The sequence below is a fragment of the Astyanax mexicanus genome, chromosome 14 (assembly GCF_023375975.1).
Source record: "Astyanax mexicanus isolate ESR-SI-001 chromosome 14, AstMex3_surface, whole genome shotgun sequence".
In the NCBI taxonomy this organism is placed as follows: domain Eukaryota; kingdom Metazoa; phylum Chordata; class Actinopteri; order Characiformes; family Acestrorhamphidae; genus Astyanax; species Astyanax mexicanus.
In genome coordinates, this window is record NC_064421.1 from 42,746,175 (window position 1) to 42,772,415 (window position 26,241).

The 26,241-nt window shown below is 36.1% G+C and overlaps 1 protein-coding gene across 1 annotated transcript in view; it reads right to left on the reverse strand.

The window, feature by feature from the left end:
- ttbk1b (tau tubulin kinase 1b) overlaps window positions 1–26,241 on the reverse strand; it is a 60,792-nt gene that overhangs the window by 21,654 nt on the left and 12,897 nt on the right. Inside the window, exons 3-13 of the mRNA XM_022672640.2 lie at window positions 22,788–22,935; window positions 19,251–19,324; window positions 17,557–17,697; window positions 16,192–16,296; window positions 10,900–10,965; window positions 9,797–9,889; window positions 9,037–9,162; window positions 8,025–8,179; window positions 5,255–5,462; window positions 4,894–5,072; window positions 3,710–4,211 (exon numbers count right to left, since the gene is read on the reverse strand). Of these exons, the coding sequence (XP_022528361.2) occupies window positions 3,710–4,211; window positions 4,894–5,072; window positions 5,255–5,462; window positions 8,025–8,179; window positions 9,037–9,162; window positions 9,797–9,889; window positions 10,900–10,965; window positions 16,192–16,296; window positions 17,557–17,697; window positions 19,251–19,324; window positions 22,788–22,935 (1,797 nt within the window). The remainder of the gene's footprint in view (window positions 1–3,709; window positions 4,212–4,893; window positions 5,073–5,254; window positions 5,463–8,024; window positions 8,180–9,036; window positions 9,163–9,796; window positions 9,890–10,899; window positions 10,966–16,191; window positions 16,297–17,556; window positions 17,698–19,250; window positions 19,325–22,787; window positions 22,936–26,241) is intronic.

Below are 26,241 nucleotides of genomic sequence, written 5' to 3' on the forward strand. Positions count from 1 at the left end.
AGGATTTTAAGTGCGCCTTATAGTGCGAACAATAAGTTACTAAACAATGTTCTCTGCACATTTTCCTTACATTTGCCACCTTTTTGCTATTTAATAAATTAAATATCCGAATGGCACAATACATTAATTTTACTAGTGAAATTCTATTCATGAATTTACTTTAGCAGTGTTGTTCTATTCAAACATGTAGCTATCCAGCTACCTCAGCAGTGCCATTTTAGCCAAACATTTATCTCAGTAGTACCCAGTAGGACTCAATTAACACAGCAGTGCTTCTCAATCATAAAACTTTGAACTTAGTCAGAGAAACCTGTTCAGTCTTTCGGTAAACAAAGTTAGCTTGTTAGTCCAGCTTTTGCTCATTTCTTAAATCGTAATAGCTTATATCTTCCAGCTAAAAACAGCGAGTTTGAGAAAAGATATTCAATTGATTCACAGTGTCATGCTGTGGTGCCGTTGGATGGTCTGACTTGACCACACTTTTTTTTGAATGATTATTCTTTTTTTTTAATTAGATATTTTTTCATTTATTTTCAGACTTATCTGAATGTACATCCTTCTTTCTGAAGGTTTCTGGATCTGGTAATATTGATCCACTTACTTCAACAATTAAATCTAAATGTTGTTAAAATGTTTAAAGAGTTAAAATAATAAAATAATATGAATGAGCTCTTAAACATGTTGATTGGGTGTTTCTGAGGTCAGGTGTCACAACACGACTATAATAAACCGGGAGCTGTGTTTACTTTATGAATAAGACTAGAATACTGTTCTGTAAAATTTCGGTCAGTAGAATATACTAATTCTGATCTTAATATAAACAGTATAAATACCAATACCTGTGGTATACATCATCACACAGTGGTACGGCCAGCCTACAGAAGCCTATAGTGCTCTGCTGTTTTTGCTCTGCTTATATATAAATATATATATACACTAACCCCGCTTAACAATTGGATTAATAACCATATTAACAGAATTTAGATTTTTGACCATATTTCCATCCAAATAAAATAAGAACTGCATGTTCTATGTTTTTTTATATTATTTGTTGCCATAACTGATTTTAAATGTTTTTCCATATTTGATAACAGTTTGATGGCACTCTGGTTAGATCGGGTGGGTTTAGGTGTTTGATATTAAGATTATGGATATTAAATTTAAAAAATGCATTTTAAAATGATATCACCAGCAGGAGCCCTAATTAGCACAGTTTGTGTGTATTACGCAACTTGGACTGTTGAACCTGCTACCAAAAACTCTTAGCACAGTGATTTTTATTTAAGAATTTATTCAAGAACTGCTGTGATATTAATTGTGCTTTTAGTAATAAAACAAGTAACTAATCAGTGTTCTCTACGTGTCTGTCTAACAACTCCCATGATAAGTTTATCACAATAACAAAATGCACCACAATAATGATGATGTAGCATTACACTGCCCACTTCAGATGTCTTTTTAATTATGTATTTGTAAGCTGGTTACATTTTAAAAATTTGTATTATCATGTGTCCTGTACAAGAAGTGTAAACTGTTTCCTTTCAACACAATTTTGCCTTTTCGACGCTCAGTCCACAACAACCTTGACACACTGCCACCCCACCCCACCCCACACACATTTGGGAACCTCTGGTCTCGTTTAACTTAATATTCCCATTCGATAAAACAGAAAGCCATCTATGAGTAGCAGACATGTCCACATAGATGCTGAAATTCCCAGGAAATGACAACACAACAATTACAACAATAACAACAGTAACAGTCATGCCGACACCAGAGAAAAACGTATCAAATCTATGTTGAAGAATAAACATAGATTTCTTGTCTGTGTTACAGAACATTTAAAACACAGAAAACCTCTTAAAAGCCTTTTGCCACAAAGCTTTTAAGTGAGCAATTAGAATCACAAAAAATGGAAAACCCAAGTTATTTGGGGTTAAAAAAATAAAACATTCTTAACCTTTTCAACGTTTCTTCAGTGACAGATGAAAGAGTGTAAGAATTAAAGCAACAGTTTGGCAAGAAATCCAACTTTCTACTCTTATGAAGCTACAGTTACTAAAAAATGATAACCTTATGTCTTTTTATATTTTATTTCTAATTTTTGTTTACAAGGCCAATTATCAAACCCACTCATTAGGACTCCTTCTATCACTAGTAATGCCCCAACACACCAGGAGTGTGCAGACTAGCACATGCCTCCTCCGATACATGTGAAATCAGCCACCGCCTCTTTTTCAACTCAAAGCCCAAACAATTACATTAACCACAAAAAGCCTCTGTGGTATTGTTATAGGTAATATTAAACATCAACAACATATAACATGTATTAAAATTACCTAATTACCTTTATTAAAACATAAACAGACATTGTAAACTTCTATTCATGCTGACTTGCCAAGTATTCGGTGCATCCTTAATCCAAATTAGTCCCATAAAATGTAATTTGACAAACAAATATTATTTTAGTTTGGATGATGTATTGTCCCAGAAATTACTGGGATAAATGACATTATTGTCATTTTAAGACCATTATGTCCAACTGACATAATAATTACGTAAAAGCATGATAATGCAATTATACCCTTTATAGAACGTTGAACTTTTAGCTCTTAAAGACAAAAAAGGGCTCATTAATAAGGGCTTGAGTTAATGGGCTCTCCCTGCTAAGAAAAGCATAAGGGCTACACTGAGCATACTGAGGTCACCAAAAATAATTGAGATCACGTCCATATATTGTAAGACAAGTCATTGACAATTATTTTGACTAGGACTGGAAATCACTCAATATTATCACGGTACATTGTTCACGATAATGATGCTGCGAATCTGTGATAACGCAAACAATTCTCTATAATACTTTATGACATCTGTGTTACAGAAAAGAATTTAGAGTTTAGAGCGCCTATGTTTTTTTTCTTCCATTCTCTCCCAAATTTACATGGCCAATTACCCAACTCACTTATTAGATCTCCTCCTATCATTAGTGATGCCCCAACACCAGGTGGGTGAAGACTAGCACATGCCACCACCTGTTTTTATACTGCTGCTGATGCAGCATTGCCGAGTAGCATCATAGTGCACTTGGAAGAAAAGCGCAGCGACTTGGTTCCGATACATCAGCTCACAGACGGCTTGTACTGTGGACAGTACCCTTTGGAGTGATGTCGGGAGAGAGCACCTTCTACCCCCCCAGAGAGAGCAAGGCTCCGGTAGTTGATGGCAAGCTACATAAACAGGATTCGAACCAGAGACCTCCTAAACATAGTGGCAGCGCTAAGTTTTGAGTTACACCCTCACAGGACAGTGAGACTTTGGCCTTGTGCCTATAGCTGTTAATCAGGTAAAGCATTAGACAGTGTTATGGATTGTTATTTAGTGAGGGCATTGTAAATGTATGTATGAATATCTATATATAGGCATGTATCAAGTTGTTATGTTAGACAGTTAGTTTCAGTATCATTCCTTAGTATGAAAAGATCCTTGAGAATCAGTTATCGGCACTGGAAGGTGAAATATGGCAACTGTTTGCAGTCCAGTGCATGACAACTTGTCTCTTGAATATTATTAATTAAGTATCTGCAGCTTGTAGCTGAAGTGTAAAAGATAAAAGGTTAAACAATTAGGGAAAGTTGCCAAACCATTCCTTTAACCAGAGATTGCATGCCACACACAACAAAAGCTCCCCCCAACCAAGGTGTGCTCTTACCTGTCTGTGTGGGCCGAATGGCTCAGACTCCCTTCTGTGTGGGCTGGTGTGTGGCAGTGAATGACCAGGTGAATGGGCGGGGCTTGGTCCTGCCCCATCGTCCCCAGCCAATCCCATCATCCCACGCTGAGTCTTGGGTCGGACCACAGCCTCTGCGCCTCCTCCTCGTCGTCTTCTCTCTTCGTGCTCCTCCAGGGGGCGAAGCTCCTCTGGCTCTTCGTCTGTGGTTCCGGACGTAGTTGGCTCCGCCCCCGGGTGGAAGTCCCTCAGCTCCGTCTCCTTGTCGATGATGACCCACTCCCTACTATCGAAATCCTCCTCCTCCGCCAGGGGCACCGAGCGAATGAAGGCATTGCTGTGGGCCTCCTGGTCCCCATCACCCGACACATCATGGCGTCCACCGGCGTGGCGGTCCACCTGGCCAGCATCCAACGACAGCATTTGGGCTGGCTGTGAGGAGTACACGTGCCGGGAGGGGGAGCCCAGCATGTCCAGACGGGAACTGTCAAAACAGGAAAAAAGTAACACTGAGTGCTACTGCTTTATCCACAAGATTAAAAATGAATTTCAGAGGATATTTATCACTGTAACACCCTCATAAATAATAATCTGCCTACAGAGACTCTAATAAAACATGATTAATAAACCAAAAGGAAAGAATGACAAATAGGCAAAATAATTCCAGTAGCCATTTGCCATGGTTGCACTGTATTTATGTCATGCCAGGTCTTCAGAAAATAGCTTTTTGAACCCAAAACCAAGCAAATTGAAACATTTGACCTAAGGCCAAATACAGTACACTAAACAAAATTTCTTTGTAGGTTTTTATTATTCCTCCACTTTAAAAACAGAATAAATACTTAAAAAAATAGTGGCTGTAAAATAAATATATATGTATGCTATTCTCATAATCAAATTTACTTAGTAGTGCAATTCAAATCGTAAATTTACCTCAGCAGTTCACTTTAAGTCACATTTACGCAAAGAGAGGCAGTCAGACTTTTTGTAAACAAATAAATGCTAAGGCTAAGTTAGCTCGGTTAACAATACTATGTAAAACAAAAAGTTTGTAAAGAGGCATTTTTCAATAAGTTTTCTTGGCTGATGCCATATTTTTACCATTTGATCAGACATGAAAGCCCATAAGTCATAAAGTTAAACACACACACACACACACTCCTCACCGTTTGTCGCAGCATTCTCCCCTCCCGTCTGCCCCAGATACTCGGTCGGATTCAGGACTGTTGACTCGGCGGTACCTCAGGGGTCGGCCTTGAGCCCCAGGGGATTCCGCTTCTCCGCCCCTCGGGGAGACGGGCCGCACCACTCCAGCCTGCTCATCTTCTTCTGCAGTTACCTGGGTCTGAGAGACACAGGAAACTGATATTTTACTCTGATCATATACGTACCTTACTGATACTGTTTCTAAATAGTTGCCTTGTATAATAATAACACATAGGCTACATGTATATTTTCTGTTCTTCAACGTCAATCATCTTTATTAATGTATATTAAATTAAAAATCTAACTTTTATATTTTCGTACCTTACTAATGCTGATCCTGAGTTTGTTGCGGTTGAAGTCAGTGTCATCCCAAGCCTCCCCACCAGGGGGAGCCAAAGCAGCCTCACAAGGCCTGATGGGTAACAAGACAGGTGGGGCGTTTTCCTGGTCGCTCAAGTGCTCATCCTGCAGAACATCGTCTGTGTTCTCCCGTGGCAACTCACCAGTCACTGGGGTCACATTCACCACCCTGAACAAGAGAATCAATAGCTAATCAATTAAACACAATACAAGCAGAACTCAGAACAGAACTCAGAGCAGGATAAAAAAAAAACACTCCAACAAACTTGAATTACAGCCTAAATACTGAAGTGTTGTTTTTATAATTGACAGTGCTGGGAATAACCTGAGGCTATTATTTAGCCTTTTGTTTTTTTTATTCAGATGAACACAGTGATATTTGAAAAGGGAAATGAAGTTTATAGGATTTACAGAAAGTGTGCAAACATTTTTTAAACAAAATTAGACCGGTGCAGAAATTTGGGCACCCCAACGGGAAAATTTGATTAATATTTAGTAGATCCTCCTTTTACAGAAATAACAGCCTCTAAACTCTTCCTATAGCTTCAATTGAGAGTCTGGCTTCTGGTTGAAGGTATTTTGTACCATTCTTCTTTACAAAACATTTCCATCTTACTCAGAGGTTGCAACTCTAGAGCAGAAAAGGGTGGTAGTTTAGTGGGGAGCTTAAAAAAAAACAAACAAACAAAAAAACAACTAATAATCGCATGCTCTAATGCATTAACAGCATCAGTTTGCCACAAAGTTTGCCGCTTTTCTTCTTCTGGAAACCGCAGGTCATGATTCCAATTAAAAAAATCTTTCCTCCAGACGAGCCGGCAGGAGAGAAAACCCTCATCTGAATGCGAATGAGGTTACTGAGCTCAGTTAACTCTAGATTTTGGCTGAGGATCAAGACGTAAAGCAGCTTGATGAAGGTCAAAAACAGATGCTACATATCAATCAGAAGAAAAGACCACAGCTGCCGGGAAAACGAAGCGAGGCTCTCGGACTTTAAGAGGATTATCTTTATGTTTTTTAATGATGTGCTGCTCTTGGCTTGACATTCTACAGGTGATTTGTTGAGATCTGCTTTTTTCTTTTTCTTCTTCAAAACACTGTTCTTCAAAACCATATGTTCTTATAGCTCTGTGGAGTGTTGCTACATTATATATTTAGGTTGTTGTGTTTCAGTAAGTGCTATAGTACCAATAGCTTTAGAGCTTCGAGTGCCTTGTTTTAGGTATGTGGGGGCATGAATAGTATTGCACAACATACACTTTTTTAGCTCTTTAAACCCACAGAAATAGGCAGTATGTGTGTTTCTGGTTATACAACTTTAGAAAAAGTGCAAGCCTGCAAACTGTAATGTGGTAAAAAAAAAGTAAAAATAATGTTTGTTTCTTAAAAAAGTACATGCATTTATTTATCTACACAATATCTGGTTAAAAGCCTGTTTTTTCAGTTTGCACCAGTCGACACCTGAGAGTCAAGAGCAGCAAATACCTACAGCGAATTTGATCACATAGAGAGAAAACCACGTGTGTTTAACCGACAAATCTTCTGCTTGGCATCTCATGGTGAAAAACGTGTAAATTGTACATATTTTTGATAGAGTTGAGGTCATGACTGAAGAAAACTCTTTTTTTTTAAAGCTTAATGTAAGACTGCACAGTGAACCCAAACAGGAGAATGTGTTCTCCTGAGGCGTTCTATGAGTGCCGTTATCAGCCGGTAATGCACTGTAACCAAAGCTCTCCATGTATTACTCCACCACATACAGGTAACCTAGCAACCAATCAGTGCTTACAAGCCAAACAACGCAGTTACAAGCAGAGCAGCAATGTAATGTTATTACAAGTTATAGCACTCCCTCTCTTGTATTATTGCTTAAATATCCTGATGTATTCATTCTCCTTTCATTAGTCCATCCACTTTGTGTAACAGTTCCACTGGCAGCAACATATCCCCGGAGTGTAATGCAACCACCACCATGTTTAACAGTTCTACAGTCACAGTGTTCTTGGGGATGAGTGTCTCTCTTCCTTTACTTTATTCACTCAGTCAGCTTAAAAACCATAGCTTTAAAAAAAAGTTTAGAAATAGGGCTGCACAATATTGGCAAAAACAGACATTGCAATATTTTTTTATTTTTTTATCTGCGGTATATTGCGAAATACAGGAATTTTCACCAGATTTTAACAGAAATCTAAGATCCAACATGTCATAATACTAATAATGTACTCTATATATATTTAAGTTAAACTTAAGTTAAAAAAATATATTTGGCAGAAATAATCTCTCATAGATATTTAAAGCAAATAAGATGTACCCTGATGTGTCAAATTTGCTTTACGTGACACTGCACATCCTGCGATGTGACTATTGCACATACACATGTTGCGCTGATGATGCTGAAGCAACACATTGTGTGGACCCTAGTTTCTGAAGGTGTAGATTTTAAAGGAGGGGCTTCTTTCCTTAACAGCTGTCTCTCACCACACAGTGACAGCTTTCAGATCATGGCAGGCCCATGCATTTTGGTCTGTGGATTGTTCTTACAATCATACAATCCAAATTCTACTCAGCTAAAAGTGACAGTCTGGATCTACTTCCAGACTCTGTCAAAGTGGATACACCTTCAATTTTTAATGTACATTGTAATAGAATTAATAATAGAATCTGCAGTGGTTTATTGAGCTCTTTGAACAACGATAATAATAATATGATGAACGTGTGTTTTTTTGCTTACCCGACAATAGCCGCAGTCTGCCGGGTGTTCTGTTGAGGAGGTGTGGCGGTGCTGTTTGAGGATAAAGAATCGGTTCCTGCTTTTTCCCAGTCAAATGGCTCATTCTCCGTTATCTCCCTTTCCTTCATACTGTTCTCAAATACAGACATCAGCAACTAAGGAAGAAAAAAAAAAAAAGAGAGAGAGAGAGAAAATTACTAATTGTTGCTTTGACATCTACGGAAGTCATGTGTTATCACAATAAGAAGAAACACAAATGAGCTGCACAATCACTTTAACTAACAACATCATTTTAAATGGTTATTCAGAACTGAGTCTGGGCTCTTGTAGGTTAAAGGTCACCTTCCGTCGTTTTTTCTTTCATTTTAAAATGTCTAGTTGTGGTCTCTAGTATGAATGAATGACATGTGAGCCGTTTTTGTAAAAAAAAAAGTGCTCAGGTGTCTCTGTATAGCTCTTTTTTAATGGACTGTTTTAGGGGTGTGTCCAAAATGACCGGATTCCAGCTTTGCTCATGAATATACATGCAAACAGCATGCAAATATCTCTCCTCTGATTGGCTAGGAGCACTGCGACGCCCCTCCGCCGCTCTGCCGCTCACTGCCTCCCACCTCCTAACTGATGAGCGGTGATGTTGCGTCGCTTCAGCTCCGCCTCTGGGAGTTTCTCGAGCCAAGGTGGGCTGGTCTGTGAGTTCCTGCCTACGTAGGCAGAAAGATAATTCAAAATTCACCCGTTTTTCGGAGGGGGGGAGGGGGGATTTCTTTGCTTAGCTCCTGCAGACAATGGGGGCTGCAAAACAGTTTAATGTGCAGGTGTACACATTCAACTCTGAGAGACCTACTGTATTCCACAAAAAACAAGAAAAATCGGATTTTCGCGGAAGGTGAGCTTTAAGTAAAGAGCTTAAGGTAAAAACAGCTCATTTTGAGTTTCAAAGAAAAATGACACATATTGGACAATAATAAATGTTATTGTTCTAACTTTATGGTGTTTGTAATATTTGGTTTACCAGGTAATCAGGTTTGGTATAGTAGTCGAGGCCAAGCACATGGTCCAGGAAGATATAAAATTCCGAGGGCATGTGTTTCAGCAGCATTTTGTGCTCATAGCGCTCTTTTATCTGGCCCACTTGCTCCTGTTGAATAAGAAAAATGAGAAACATCTCTGAAGGAAATTTCTCAGCAGTATATATTTATATCAGCAGTGTAATTTAATCTCAAATGTACCTTAGCAGTGCAAAGCTAATCATAAATTTACCTCAGCAGTATAAATCTAATCTTACATGTACTTTAGCAATGCTATTGTAACCATAAATGTACCACAGCAGTGCAATACTAATCATAAATGTACCTCAGCGGTGTAATTCTAATTATAAATGTACCTCAGTAGTGTAAATCTAATCTTACATGTACCTCAGCAGTGCAATGCTAATCATAAATGTACCACAGCAGTGCCATTCTAATTATAAATGTACCGCAGCAGCGATATTATATTCTTAACATTACTTCAAAAGTGCAAATCTTATCATAAATGTACCTCAGCAGTGCCATTCTAATTTTAAGTGCATTGCAGCAGTGCTATTATAATCACGACATTACTTCAGAAGTGCAATTCTAAACATGAACTTACTTCAGAGTGCAACTCTAATTTTAAATGTACCTCAGCAGTACTATTTTAATCTTGCATGTATCTCAACAGTGACAAACACCAATCACCAATTGGTCAAATATTACTGGTTGCCAAATATCTTTACTTATACTCCTCCTCACCTTGTCTTTAATCTTCCGCCACGGCAGCTGTCCGACAGTGAACTCCACCAGCATGTAGAACAAGGACCATAAATCATCATGACGACCCATTTCCTATAAAAATGAGAACATCTGTCAGTTTATCTCTCAGTTCTGTCCAACCATGCTGTGCACATCTGCAAAAGAACACCTGACAGTGTTAGTGTACGGTCCTGTACACTGTACAACTTAATGTTTCTATTTAGTTCTATTTTTCTTTATTCATATCTATTTTTATTTATTTATATTCTATTATCTCAGTTAAATTAAACTGTATATTACGTTCTTATGATTATCAAATTTGTTTTTATTTTTGTTTTGCCAATCACCTCCAATCAAAAAGTAATTTTGATTATTTTTTATCCTATTATTACACTTTTTTTTTCATTTTTGTAGTTCTACAAAAAATCTACAATAATTTTCACTTGTTTTTATTTTTTTTTGGCAGTTTGATTATTTGAAGTTGATTAGTTAAATTGAGCTTTTCTGTGGTTTATCTTACTTATTTAATAAATATTAACTTACTTTGTTTGCTTTTTATAATTATAATTATTAATTTATCATCAAATCTCATTAAATTATTTCTTTTTTTCTATATTGTTTATGATTATGTTTTTCTTTGTTTATATGGTTTTATTCATTTTTATTTGTTTTAGGCTGATTACAATCTCAACTTCATTATGCTCTGTATTTGCACACTTAAATACACTGTAAATTAACAAAAATTAATACAACATTACAATATACAACAAACTATTATTTAATCTGGTTTTATATTGCTAGAACAAAATCTGGGTGACATGATAAAATGGTAAACAGTGGTCTTTAACAATTAAATCCTCACAAAATCTGTTCTGTTCTGTTTGCTGTTCAATGTGGTTATCATATTAGGGAGTAAAGAACTGGTCAAGTTTACTGGTAGTGGTAATATGGTAACTCATTTCATGGTAAGAGTAGCTAACAGTATTTTGGTGTCATTAATTGAACTTTACAGGGGAAAGTAATGCAGTGAATCAACAGTGTGTGGTAGTATTCGCAGTGTGTAAAAGCAAAACCCTAATCATTAGGATGGATGTTCTACTCACTTTGTTTTTGTGAGCATTGACAGAAGCATATCGCACCGTTCCACGAAACCCTGCCACTGTCCTTGGCTAAAAAAAAAAAAAAAAAAAGATTAACAGCTTTAACACAAGTACAAATATCAAATTCTTGGAAAAAAATATAAAAAAAACAATACAATGCACATTTTACAGACTGTAGGGTTGCAACAGAAACCAAACCAATGAAACCAGTTACTGTTGCAGCCCTGTCTGTGGGTAATATTCTTTAAGACACACAAGTACTAGTGTAACTTATAGTACGTAAAACATCAAATGGAAGACCTACAAGACCTACCGTGACAAACCATAGAACCATAGAAACCTTAGAATATTTTTATTTATTTGCTATGAAATACAGATATAATATAAATATAAAGTGTAGAATAAAGAGTCTATATGTGCTAACACAGGGGTGTCCAAACTTTTTTTGTTGGGAGCCAGAAGGAGAAATATTTTTGAAGTCACGGGCCACAAATAATGAAATATACCACTTTAAATAATACATTTTCCTGATTACTTTCTTTAACACACCATTTTACTTATCTATCTTTATCTATCTTTGACAGTGTTGTGTAAACTAAGATTTTTCAAATTGATGTTTCATTTCGTCTCTGAATATTAAACTCCTTAATTACGGCAACTTTTAGACTCTTTGGCCCGTTTTTCTGCGCTACAACTGAGCACTCTCTTCGCTTTTAGACTCTTTGGCCCGTTTTTCTGCGCTACAACTGAGCACTCTCTTCGCTTTTAGACTCTTTGGCCCGTTTTTCTGCGCTACAACTGAGCACTTTCTCCGCTTTTAGACTCTTTGGCCCGTTTTTCTGCTCTACAACTGAGCACTCTCTTCGCTTTTAGACTCTTTGGCCCGTTTTTCTGCTCTACAACTGAGCACTCTCTTCGCTTTTAGACTCTTTGGCCCGTTTTTCTGCTCTACAACTGAGCACTCTCTTCGCTTTTAGACTCTTTGGCCCGTTTTTCTGCTCTACAACTGAGCACTCTCTTCGTTTTTAGACTCTTTGGCCCGTTTTTCTGCTCTACAACTGAGCACTCTCTTCGCTTTTAGACTCTTTGGCCCGTTTTTCTGCTCTACAACTGAGCACTCTCTTCGCTTTTAGACTCTTTGGCCCGTTTTTCTGCGCTACAACTGAGCACTCTCTTCGCTTTTAGACTCTTTGGCCCGTTTTTCTGCTCTACAACTGAGCACTCTCTTCGCTTTTAGACTCTTTGGCCCGTTTTTCTGCGCTACAACTGAGCACTCTCTTCGCTTTTAGACTCTTTGGCCCGTTTTTCTGCTCTACAACCGAGCACTCTCTTCGCTTTTAGACTCTTTGGCCCGTTTTTCTGCTCTACAACTGAGCACTCTCTCCGCTTTTAGACTCTTTGGCCCGGTTATCTGCTCTACAACTGAGCACTCTCTCCGCTTTTAGACTCTTTGGCCCGTTTTTCTGCTCTACAACTGAGCACTCTCTCCGCTTTTAGACTCTTTGGCCTGTTTTTCTGCGCTACAACTGAGCACTCTCTCCGCTTTAAGACTCTTTGGCCCGTTTTTCTGCTCTACAACTGAGCACTCTCTTCATTTTTAGACTCTTTGGCCCGTTTTTCTGTGCTTCAACTTCACTCTCGCCGCTTTTAGACTCCTTGGCCTGTTTCTGACACCTAGCGTCCAAACTTTGAATCTCACATTATAAAAACCTGCTTAACAGCGGGCCAACTTTCATTCTATTCTATTCTAACAGATCTGAGATGTAAAGGCTGCCATTACGTCAGATGGTTTAACATTCTAGGAGAACGACTTGGAGGCCTGGACACTTTTATGAGAGTACTGCAAATATATAATGGTTAAGGGAACAAAATTTAAGACTAATAGGTAGACAGAAAGAAAGGAATAGGTGTAGAGGTAAACAGGTTGGAGGAGTAATGGGTATTAAACATCCTTAAGTCAATGCCAAACATCACTCAGTATTAGGTGTCTGGTTTAGACCTCACGGTAACACTTTCTCAATGTCATCTTTATTAGATGCTATAACCACATTTATAACATATTCTAATGCATTCATAAGGCATTATAAACAAATACATATAAATATAAATGTTTATAAAAATGCATAACCCATTATAGCCATGTTTGTTAAGCATTATGACCTGTGATCATAATACATTATAAGCTGTGCTTATGATACATATGTTAAAATAGTATATCTCTATCGTTAATAATCTAGTCCTACAATGAAAGTCTGGCACTTTACTTAGAGCGCACAAAGACCTGTTATAATACATTATAATTGACTATAACTAATATTATCTTCAAGACAAGAATAATTTATGAGTGGTTAAAAATATATGTATAGGGTTATTGAGGGTGTGTTTATAAGTTGGAAGCTTTTTTAGTCATGATAAAGTCTGCAAGCAGGGAGTTTCTTGGTATTGATTTATAACATGTTATAAACACAGCTATTAATGCATTATAATCACAGTTCATGATGCATAATAAACAACATTGCTATAATTAACTATACATTTTTATAAATATGCATAGCCATGTTTATAATGCCTTATGAATGCATTATAATGTGTTATGAGTATGTTTATAGAGTCTCATAGAGATGACATTCAAAGAAAGTGTTACCGACCTCACTTTACAGAAGAAAGCAGGTTAAACACTCACAATATGACTCTCGCTATGGAAATGGGAACAAGCATCCTACGGGGAAAAGCATGCGCTTCCAACATAAAGGCCAAAAAGGAACTGCAAAACATAAGAAAAAATGTTGAAAACTGTAAAACACAAAACAAAATACAACAAACATAAGAAAATAAGTCAAAACTCAGGTTCAACAATGATTAATAATGATGGAATAAATTAAAATGATAGATAAAACAAACAAGATAACTGTTTTACAATTAAATTACAAATGTTTAACTCTTGGACCAAGTTATATATTGTCCAAAAAAAAAAAGTTGTACATTTGTAATTGTAATTGTATATATGAGTGGAAATAGCTCATCTTGACTGGGTCCATAATAAAAATAAGATAACACTTTATAATAAGGGTACATTAATAAACAGTACTCATGAGACTGTTGATGAGGGTCTCATCTAGTTATTAATTGACACTAGTTAGGACATTATTATTCATTACAAATCTTTTAACTAATGTCAATAAATTAATTATAATTTACATTATTATTAAGCATTAAAATCTAATAATGTTTAATAATCTCTTAACCTTTTTTTTTGCAATTAAAGAAACTAGCTGAGACATAAATTAACCATTTAACAATGTTTATTACTGTCACATTGCTATTTGTGATCCTTATAGTAAAGTGTTACCAAAAATACCAGTTTAATGTTAACACAAATTAACCAACAGAATCACACAAAATAAATAAAATAGTGATAAAACTAATAATGAAATTGTATCTGTAAGCAAATGTTTAAATTATCTTTTTCTACAGTTCTACACTTTTATGCTGTTTATTTCAGTCAGTGGAGCACCTGTGTTTTCATTGTCAAAAGTAGCAACACGCCAGAAAATGACCTGAACACACCTCACTTCCAGACCACCACGCCCATCAGTATAGATTCATTCCTAAACTTCGACTTCGAGGGGCGAGGTGTGAAAATATACTGCTGACGGGGTGTAGGGTAGCAAAGTGCATCGCAATGCGTCTTGCATGGGGCCCAATATGTAAATATGAGGGCAAGAAAATCATAACCCATATTAGCCTCCATGTCCATAACCTGTCTTGGCTTTTAATGGAAGGAGACACACAGGCTTATTTGAATGTATTACTGTGCTTTGTGTGGGCATAAATGTGTATATGCTAGAATGCTAAACAGAGTCTACTTCAAAGAAGCCCCAGGAGTATTCATTACTCTGTGAATGTGTGTGTGTGTGTGTGTGTGTGTAAGTGTGTGTGTGTGTGTGTGTGTTCATGCTCTAGAATTAGTGGGTGCCTGCAGTGCTGACCAGGCTCTAATCAATATGAGCTGGCTGAGTCAGCAAAAATAATAAAAGCGCTTCTACTATGCCGAGACCCTTAAATGACTCAAGAATCTCACACACAAACACACACACTCACACACACACACACACACACACACACACACACAATACACTTAATAATCATATTTAACATGGAAACTTCGGCATCTGCAATCCAGTATTCTGTAATGTATTAAAATGCTATAATGAGCTTACCACACTAAAAAGTTATGCCTCATTATTAGGCAAGATTTTGGATATACAGTATGTCAATACATAGTTCACAATATAGGGGTCAAAATCAAGATGTGATATGTTGTGATAGTGTTAGCTTCAGTCAGTTTGGTTCAGTCAGTATGGCATTTGTTGTTCTAACAGTTTCTGACTCAAACTCGTAGAATGTGTAAGACTAACATGCATGTCTCGTGGAGGAAAGTGAATTAGAACGGACACCACTATTGAAAGTGCATTACTTAGCCTATATATTGAAAACTATTTGGACAACAACTAGCTAACAAACACCACAATCCAAACAAAACACAGCAGAGAACCTTTCAATTTGTTTTTTGTTTGTTTCAGTGTATTTGGCGTCTATAGATTGCAATATATTGCGACACATTGAGTAAGGCAATATACTTCAATTATTTAAATAAAATTTAACAAAACAGTGACATCTAATGACAGAGTACAACACTGCTATCTAGTGGTCAGCATGTAAACACAACACCAAATGAACCACTGTCTTGAAAGAAATATTTGCATCTAAGCTAATAATTTAATATATCAATATTTTTACAATAATACAGAATTATTTCCAATAAAATAAGACTCTCTGGAGAAAATGAACTTGAACCAACTGGCACAATGCTTAATGGCCAGGTGTGAGCTACAGTGGTATAAATCCCCCGGCACTGAGCTGTGGAGCACTGGAAGAACTGTGTTCTCTGGAATGATGGAGCTCCATCCAGTACTTTTGGGATGAGTTGGGGAGTTGGGACGATACATATAAAGTCAGCCACCACCTCTTTTTTCGAACTGCTGCTAGTGCAGTATTGACATTTCCCTAAGAGCAATAAGGAGCAAGAACAATAGTGCTCTCACGGGGCTCCAGCAGCTGAGTGCAAGCTGCATGACCAGGATTCGAACCAGCGAGTGGCCCCAGAACATGATAATCATTGTCATTAGAAGTACGAACATAGCATCATCTTTCCACTTCTATGTTAATATCTAATCATCTCATCCAGTCTTATGAATCTTCAGTCCTAAAAAAAAGTAATGCAGGGATACTCACCGGCCGAACTTCCCCGTTGGTATTGGTGTACTGTCTAGCCAGGCCGAAGTCCAGCATGTAACACTTCCTGTAGGTGGATGGCAGCCGACCCATGGCAAAGTTAGACTGAGAAAAAGATAAACGATCACTGTTAACCAACAAGAACCTCACCAACTAAAACATAGAACTTTCTATTGGTAAAATGGGTAAACCTACCACCTGTAAAATGGATCCAATTAGGCCAATATATTTTACACTAAACATAAGATGGAATCTACCAATTACAGATGAGAGACAGGCGATGGACACAAGACACCACCAGGCAAACACAGTAAGGGGCAGAGCGAGTGTCTCATCCCTCAATTGCCTGGAGATTTTAGATTAATTTGCATAAAATCATGATTAATTAAGGGCATTAACACAGCATTAAAAAAATACTTTTCTTTAGCAGGCACAGGGTAACTGGCCAGAGTTGATGGGAAGCTAAATACAGGGCAATTCTTGAATAAAACATGTTGGAGGCTGCAAAAGACTTGAGACTGGGAAGGAGATTCACCTTCCGACAAGACGATGACCCTAAACATACAGCCTGAGCTACAGTGGAATAGTTTAGATCAAAAAATATTAGAATGTGTTAGAATGGCCGGGTCCTAAAAGTCCTAAAAGACCTAAATCCTATTAAGCTTCTATCGCAAGACATGAAAACTAATGTTCACAGACGCTCTCCATCCAACCTAGCCGAGCTTGAACTGTTTTGTAAAGAAGAATGGGGCAAAAATCTCAGTCTCCAGATGCAGAAAGCTAGTAGAGACAAACCTCAAAAAACTTGCAGCTGTAACTGCTGTGAAATGTGGCTCTACTAAATACTGAGTTGATGGATTTATATTTTTATTTGATTCAATTTTTTGTTCCATTTCACAGTGATATGCTTCTTTGTGTTGGTCTATCACTTTCAATTTCAATAAAATACATGTATGTGGTTGTAAGGTGACAAAAAGTAAAAAATTCCATCCATTAATGTCATACAAAAGAGTTTCACTATATGAATGAGTTTAAGATCTCTTTTTTGCTAATATAATAACCACCCAAGCTTATCTATCTCAGGTAAAGCTACAAGGGAAACCTTTGTAGGTACAAGTATTATGTACACTTCTATATAACTATATAAATATGCATTTATTTATAGCATGCTTTAATTAAATGGAAATGTGCAGAGAAACTTTAAGTACTGTTTTTAAAAAAAATAAAGAAAATGATTTTCCCATATGATACACTGGAGGATGCTTCTTTTCTTGACACCTAATAAACATCTAATATACATTACTAGATGTAGGAGATGTAGGTGAAATTATTAATAAAGGCTTGAGAGCAGAAGGCATAGCGTACAGGTTTAATGTCTCGGTGGAGAAAGCCCACAGAGTGAATGGCCTCTATGGACTCCAGGATCTGTTTGCCCAGACGCAGAGTCGTGCTCATGGAGAAGGTCCCCCGAGGCTGACTCCTCCTCAGATCCGCAAGATTTCTCCCCTACGACAAAAGTGAGGCAGAGAGTGAACATAGATATATGGATAGATGGTTAGATGGATAGACAGACAGACAGATAGATAGATAGATAAATGAATGTCATTTCATTTTACACACACAATAATATTGCAAATATTTTTTAAGCACTAAAAAAATCCATATTGCTAAAATAGCAGTATTCTTAAAAGCAAAATACTGTTTGTTTAGCTATTCACTGTATTCAATCTTATTTACAGTTTAAATGAGCTAATAAATCCAAACTTTAGTGCTATTGTGATTATTAATGTTAAATTACTTTATAAATTTATTTCAAAGCTTTCCCAATTTATTCCCAATTTACACAGCCAATTACCAAACTAGGTAATAGGACTCCCCCTATCACTAGTGATGCCCCAACACCATGAGTGTGAAAACTAACACATGCCTTTGAAACGATTTACAATATTAATATATTTCAAACATGTATTTTTATTTATAAAATTTATTCAAATCATGAAAATATCCCAGAGCAATTCTAAAATGAATTCATTATAAATGCAAAGATTCATAAATATTCAACTTGTCAGTTTTTAGATCTTCATCTTCCTTAATTTCTCTCTTCAGGTCAATTTTCAATAAGATATAGGGGGACAAAACTGTGGAATGATTTTAACCATTTGGCAAAAAAAAATGTCATCTGTAAAACATTATAAACGACATTTAAAAGATCATTTGATTAATGTTTTGTGATCACTATATATATATATATATTTTTTTTTTTTTTGGTGTGTTACATAGTTGGGATGTGATATTCTTTTGTTATGTCCGTTATAATAGTTTTTATATATATATATATATATATATATATATATATATATATATATATATATATATATATATATATAAAAACTATTATAACGGACATAACAAAAGAATATCACATCCCAACTATGTAACACACCAAAAAAAAAATATATATATATATATATATAATATATATATTATTAAGGTAGAGGCTTTATTTAAGCCCATGTTAGTTTTTTTTTGCCTTTACCTGCACTGTATTTTATAGCTATTTGCAGTATATGTATGTTGATGTTTTTTTGTTTGTGCAAAAATAAAAAAAAATAATAAAATAAATAAATAAAATAAAGTGATGTGGACCAGAGAGCAAGGCCAATTGTGCTATTTCAGGGCTTCGGTAGCCGATGGCAAGCAACATGATCGGGATTCGAACCGGCAATCATATCCTGATCATAGTGGCAGCGCCTTAGTCCGCTGGACCACTCAGAGCCCGCATTACTTTATTCTTGTCACATTTTTTTATTTAGTCACTATTTATAATAATAGACAAACATTTATAGATTGTTTCTACTGAATGTATGAAAGTGTTATTTATACGAAATACAACTTAAATATTTATTTTGTTGCTGAGGAATCAGTGTTTTGTCATATCGCCATAAAAATTATTGCAAAAATACTTTAAAATATTGTGACATTTTATTATTTTAGGGCCATATTGCCCACATCTAGTAACGGTACATATAAACACACACAATTAAGATTCTGTGCTGTACCTGCAGCTGCATGACCACATAGTTGAATTTCTCATTCCTCCCACATCCGATGAACTTACACACGTGATTCTTCCCTGTGAGAAAAAGATGACCAGTGATGAACATCAGAGGACCAAAACCTGGCCTTCCGTTACAGCAGGGGTGTCCAAACTTTTTTTGTTGGGGGCCAGAAGGAGAAATATATTTGAAGTCACGGGCCACAGACTCCGTAATAAAACAAATAATGAATTATACCACTTTAAATAATACTTTTTTCCTGATTATTTCATTTACACACCATTTTACTTATTACTATCTTTATCTTTGACAGTGTTGTGAAAAGATTTTTCAAATTTATGTTTAATTTCATGATGTCTCTTAATATTAAATTCCTTAATTACGGCAACCTTTCGACTCTTTGGCACGTTTTTTCTGCGCTAGAAATGCGCACTCTCTCCACTTTTAGACTCTTTGGCCTGTATTTCTGCACTAGAAATGCGCACCCTCTCCGCTTTAAGACTCTTTGGCCTGTTTTTCTGAGCTGGAAATGCGCACTCTCTCCGATTTTAGACTCTTTGGCCTGTTTTTCTGTGCGAGAAATGCGAACTCTCTCCGCTTTTAGACTCTTTGGCCCGTTTCTGACACCTAGCGTTCAAACTTTGAATCTCACATTATAAAAACCTGCTTAACAGCAGGCCAACATTCATTCTATTTCTAAAATACCTCGAGGGCCGCTCCAAAAAGGAAACGGGCCGCAAATGGCCCGCGGACCGTAGTTTGGACACCCCTGCGTTACAGGATCACCACAGCACAAACTACTGAGTAAGCAATACACCCCCAACACCCTCTGCAGGGAGGTGTGCATCACATTAAGGAGGCTCCACTTTGTCCTCCATGAAGGTTACACACACATATATACATCCACACACACACACACACACACACACACACACACATAGTACTGTATCTTTCTTACTTTCCTCCAGTCTTTTATGTCCATTAGTATTCCCACACTCACACAGGAAGCATGAAAATAATACATGAAAAAATAGCAACACCAGTGTGTGTGTGTGTGTGTGTGTGTTTGTGTTTGTGTGTGTGTGTGTGAATGCCATATTAAGTCAGTGCTCCACAAAGCCACACATAAAGCTGAACTGAAAGGTCCCTCGCTGTGCTTATTTATGCCTGTCATAGTGTGCGTGCATGTGCGGGTGTGTTTACTGACCATTAACTCCGCTGTGGTTTATTTATGTTTATGTAGTCTGTGTGTGTGTGTGTGTGTGTGTGTGTGTGTGTGTGTGTGTGTGTGTGTGTGTGTGGGTGGGTTGGGGAGTTGCTGGTCATTAGACCTTGCTGTGCTCGCTGGTGTGTACAGTGTCATATAATTATTCACTAATGAGTTCTCTGTCAACACTGTCCTGCAAACCTCTCTCTCTCTCTCTCTCTCTCTCTCTCACACTCACACACACACACACACACACACAGATGCAGGGCTGAGCACTATGACAATAACTAACAATAACAATCATATTGTGATAAATTTGTTATTGTGGTAAATGATTCGCAGTATATCTGAGTATATCTTTAGAATTCCATCAGTGCTCAGAAAACTGCCTATTCATTACAGACAGTGTAATTAGTTGTATTTAACTGACTGAATAAACTGAAGCATATTGTGAATATTCAATTATATATTTTAAAAAGAATCTGCTGCTATTAATGCATTTTGTCTGTATGTGAAAAATCATATCATATATATAACATGTATTGTAAAATATCTTTGAATATTGCAGAACAATATTTTTACCATATCGCCCAGCCATACTCTTGCATAAATTTAAAAAATAAAGGTGCGCTAATTAACCATACATATCACAGAATGTCTCAACTAATAATGAACTAGTTAAGATATTAATTATCATTACAAATTACAATGTTTTGATACTAATATCTAAATTCATTTTTTTAAACATTGTTAAGCATTAGAATTAGATTATGTTTAATAATGTCTTAACAAGTGTCAATTACCATATTTTCCACACTATAAGGCACATTTAAATTCCTTTATTAATTTAAATTTCTTTAATCAGATGCGCCTTATGCATGAATTTTACTAGTTAGGTTGTAAAGAGCAGTAAAGCCACTTTGTTGAAGTACAGGAATTCAGTGAAGTTTCTCCAGCACCAAGACTGAAGCAGCATTAGCATTAGCCGCTAACTGCAGTGCTAGGTCTTTCGCCATTCAGATGTTTATCAGCTCGTAGCCTGCTGGTAACCTAGGCTAGCACTGCAGCAGCATTAGCATTAGCAACTAACAACCGTGCTTAGCATTTTTTTTTTTTTTTTAGAATTACAGTTTTGTTTATTTAACTTAGCTAAGCTTTACCTACTGAATTAGAAGGAAAGCATAGCGATACACCTGTTCCTTACTAATGTTGTATGTAATCTTGACTAAATACTTAGATAAGACATTAATTAACCATTTAATAATGTTTATTCCTTTCATAAATTATTATCGTATAGTGTTACTAAAAGTACAATAATAAAACATCCCAGTTCATACGGTGCAATTGTGGAAAGTGAGCTGTAAACCTTTTTTTTGTTTTGATGCTTTGAGATATAACCTCTTTACATAATAATAATAATAATGTCTTTGTCCAGACTGTGTTTTAAACAGGGACACTATACAGAGCAGCCTATCAAAAGAGAGGTTGTTTACATATCAGGCTTAACAAAAATTAGGTGTGATCTAGTCTAGAGTAACTTAACGCTGTGAATCTATCACTATAGATCAGATCCTTGTAGATCCTTCATGGATAAGTATGTTTCTGAGTGTTAGAGCTAAAATAATGAAACAATAATATTGTAAATATCATGTATTACTGTTGTTGATTAGTTAGTTAGAGTTAAATTTACATCACGTGACTAAAAGAATAAAAATACAGGTGTCAGGGAACGGTTGTGCCAATCCAAAGTTATAAAATTAAAAAAGAATTTTACTTTGATACCACTTAACCCTTGTGTGGTGTTCGGGTCTGTGGGACCCGTTTTCATTTTTCATCAAATGATACTAAAAAAATATTTTTTCTAACTCAAACTCATTGGCATTGGCTCATTTTTTGTGAAAAACATATATCAAAACACATTTTCGATAAACACACACTGTACACCCCCCCACACACACATTTATATTACATACAGTATGTTTGGCCAAGGGCTAATAAACATTGCTTCATTTGTAAATTTGAAACTAAACAAATGTTCTACTCATATCTTGAGTTTAATTCATTTTCTTTTACATTTTATTAAAAAAACTAATAAAAAAAAGAGTAGCACTTTTTGAAAGAAATGTAACATAAGAAAGGTAAAGGGCAAATATTAACCATGTAAGCTGTTTATATTGCTTGCAATTTAGGTGAAGCAAGCATGTGTAAAGGATTTTAATGTAGAATTGCTTAATTTTGCTGAATTAAATACAACTAACAAAGTAAACGAGTAACAAAAGTATGAACACCACACAAGGGTTAAAAAGGTCTGTAGTAGTAAAAACTTAACGTACCCTGCAGTTTCTTCAGCACAGCTACCTCCATCTTCAGCACTTGCTTGGGCTGCTGTGCCGACTCCACCTTTAACGCCACATTTTCTCTGGTCAGCAGGTCCAGCGCCTCGTAGATCTCCCCAAATCCACCACCGCCGATCTTCTTCAGCTACATGCAAAAACAAAACCACACAGAGAAACACACACACATCAATAAACTGGAGGTTCTCCTGAGTGGCAGGCATAATCTTTTCATTTTCTAGTATCACTAGTTTATTTTAAGGAAGATAAAACATCTTTTGCTTTCATTACTGAACTTGATATTTGAAAAAGTTTCCAAAAAAAGTTGCTAATCAAGATCTGATATTTTTTACTTTATGTTCAACTGTAAGGAACAGCAATAATGTTCCACTGCTAGGCCTGAGAAATATTTAGTGTTTCTCAATATATTCAAAACTGCTCTGTACAAGAAAAATAGCAATAGCAATAGACATTCCGGCATATGTAGAATACTTTATGTTGTAGAAACATAACAATTCAAGGATGCAACTACTCGTAAAACAAATGGACAGATATATGTTTTAGTTATATTAATCATATCACTCATAGCAATCCAACATACATTATATTTTAAGTATTAAATATAATACTTTTTTTTTATTATATGGACATCTGGACTTCATTTATACAATAATGAAAGACTAGTCATATATAACGTAACAAGTAAGATGTAAAACTGGATTTAGACTGTTTTAGATTCATTCTGTTTTCCATCTGCAGATAACAGCATGCTATCAATACCCATTCATGCTGATAAGCCAGCTCTTCCCATAGTAGTAGATTTCAATGATTCACATTTCATAATACTAGATTCAAAACTCAGGTCTCAGTCAGGTGCTTCTGATAGTAACAATATTTTCTGATTGGATAAAAAGTAAACCTTTTTTTTATTTTTTAAAAATATTACAGATTCATACTATGAGATTTTTTCTCAAATTTGAACAATCGTAATATATCACCTTGCTTACAGTATCGCAATATATCACAATATACTGAATCATAACCGCTGTATCATGATGTGTTTTTTTTTTTTCCAAACAGCCCTGACACAGCCTCTTTTCCTGTGCTCTCACACTCACTGAATGTGCACTTTAATATATAATAATGTGCAATTGTCTGTGATTAAGCTAAAACTGTCCAATTTTTAGGGCACACTCAACAGCTCTGCCTTTTTCTTGCCACATCCTCCAAAAAAATATATATATATATATATTTATTTTCCATTATTTTTAATTCTTCATCAAAATGTCATCCTTGTGCAATTTCTGTCTCTGTTTTCAAAAACAAACTTGACTTAGTGCTGGACGATATGGCCAAAATTTATATTACAATATATTTCCTAATTTTAGTTGATACAATATATTCTGATATTGATATGAACAGCCATTGTCTGTGTGTACATCACTGTATGGACATTGAAAGGCTGGGAAATATAGCAAAAAATTTATATCACAATATGTAAAGACATTTTCATGGAACACAATATTTATTAAGTCAAGTCAAGTCAAGTCAAGAGGCTTTTATTGTCATTACATCTGAGTACAGGTACACAGTGTGATGAAATTACGTTCCTCCGGAACCATGGTGCAACATAGAACAACAAGCAATAGACAACATAAAGTGCAGGAGTGACGACAGTGCAACATAAAATTATAAAATTATAACACTAAATAACAATAAATACAATAAATACAAAAGACGAGACAATTTAAAGACAGGACAGTGCAGTACCGATACGGTATAATAAGTGTATAGTGGGGATAAGGTGCAGAGATGTGTGACATACTGTAACATATAGAACATATATAATAACAGCAGTTACTGAGGTAGAGTTTATTACAATATGTAGAATGCACAGTATAGTGATTTGTGCTGCATATCATCCCATCAAACAACTTTTGACATCTTTAATATTCTTATTAAAGCATATTTTCAGTAAAATAAGAAAATAAATCACTATACGATAAAATATGGTTCTGCAACTAATTATTTGTCCATAATAAATAAATTTTCCCCTTATTATTAGAGAATACTACTTTCAAAAAAATTATTATAACTGATGCTTTAAAGAGCTGATTGCCTCCCTATAATGCCCAACCCTTTCCTAGAAGCTTGTAGAATCTTCCATACCCTTATCTATCACATCTGATCGATTCAGTTAACCATAACCTTCCTGAGAGCACCAGAGTATTAGCTCAGATCCAGGCCTGCTGTATCTCTCTTGGAACAGAGCTCTGCAGGGTGGTACATCTCCAGAAGCCCTGCTATAAACACTTGAGTGGTTATGAATAAGACTCATGGCATTATAAATATTTAATTACAGCATGTTTTATCCAGAAGACCCTTTCTGCATGCTAGGCAGGCCGATCGGCATCTTTCTCAACCCATAAATATCATAAGTGCCACGTCATGTTGGCTGTAGTCATGGACATGTGAGTGATCCCAGATGCGTCACTGAAATTACTCATGCCAAACAAAAAGTACCACAGACCGGCCAACAGTGATGTTAAATAGCTTCCAGCTCCACAGAAAACAGATTCAGAATCACTGGGCTGGGCATCATAAAGCATTCCAGCCAAAAGGCCCTCTGATCTGAAGTCAGGATGTCTAATGCAACACATTCATCAGGGGAACTTTCTCTGTTCATTCAAAAGCAGAAGATCTCTACGCAGAAACTGCCTTTACTGTCTTAACTACCTTAAAGGCAACTGACACACTTTCAAGGTGGAACGTCTAAAAACTGGATAGGACCCAATTTGGCACTATTCATTTGGGAGGGGCGCTACAGAAGCCAAAAAAAGGACGGATTGGAAATAGAAATGAATCTCAGTAATCAGCAATCACAGGATATATAAATGGCCATTATACACCAACCAAAAATAACATTATAATCTCTAACAGGTGACATGCATAACAGTAAGTGTGTTTACAAGCATGCAACAATCTAATCATAATCAGATTTCTGCAGTTATTTGATTATTCCAGTGATCATGCACACCATATACCATCATTGTTTTAATTAATCTAATTATTTTTGCTCAGTTATTTGACATTTAAGCCAGGACTAGGCAATAATTTGATACTGATATTAAATTCATTAGAAACGTTTTCAATATCGGTAATTTAATATTTAAATATCACTCAGAACCCACCAGAGGCCCATATTATGCTGAGAGCTAAATGCTGGTGTTCTTATTTATAACTGAAATAAAACCTGAGTATTATACAGACATGACACAGTACTTATATCAAACAGCAAGACTTACTCTACCTAACCAGAACAGTGCCATCGATCCCTTATCAAAAATCAGCTATTTATTCAGTTCAGAAAACTGTAAGCATAAGGGCTAAATATAAGTCACACTTAAAATCCTCTGATTTTCCTAAAAATCGACAGTGCACCTAATAATCCAGT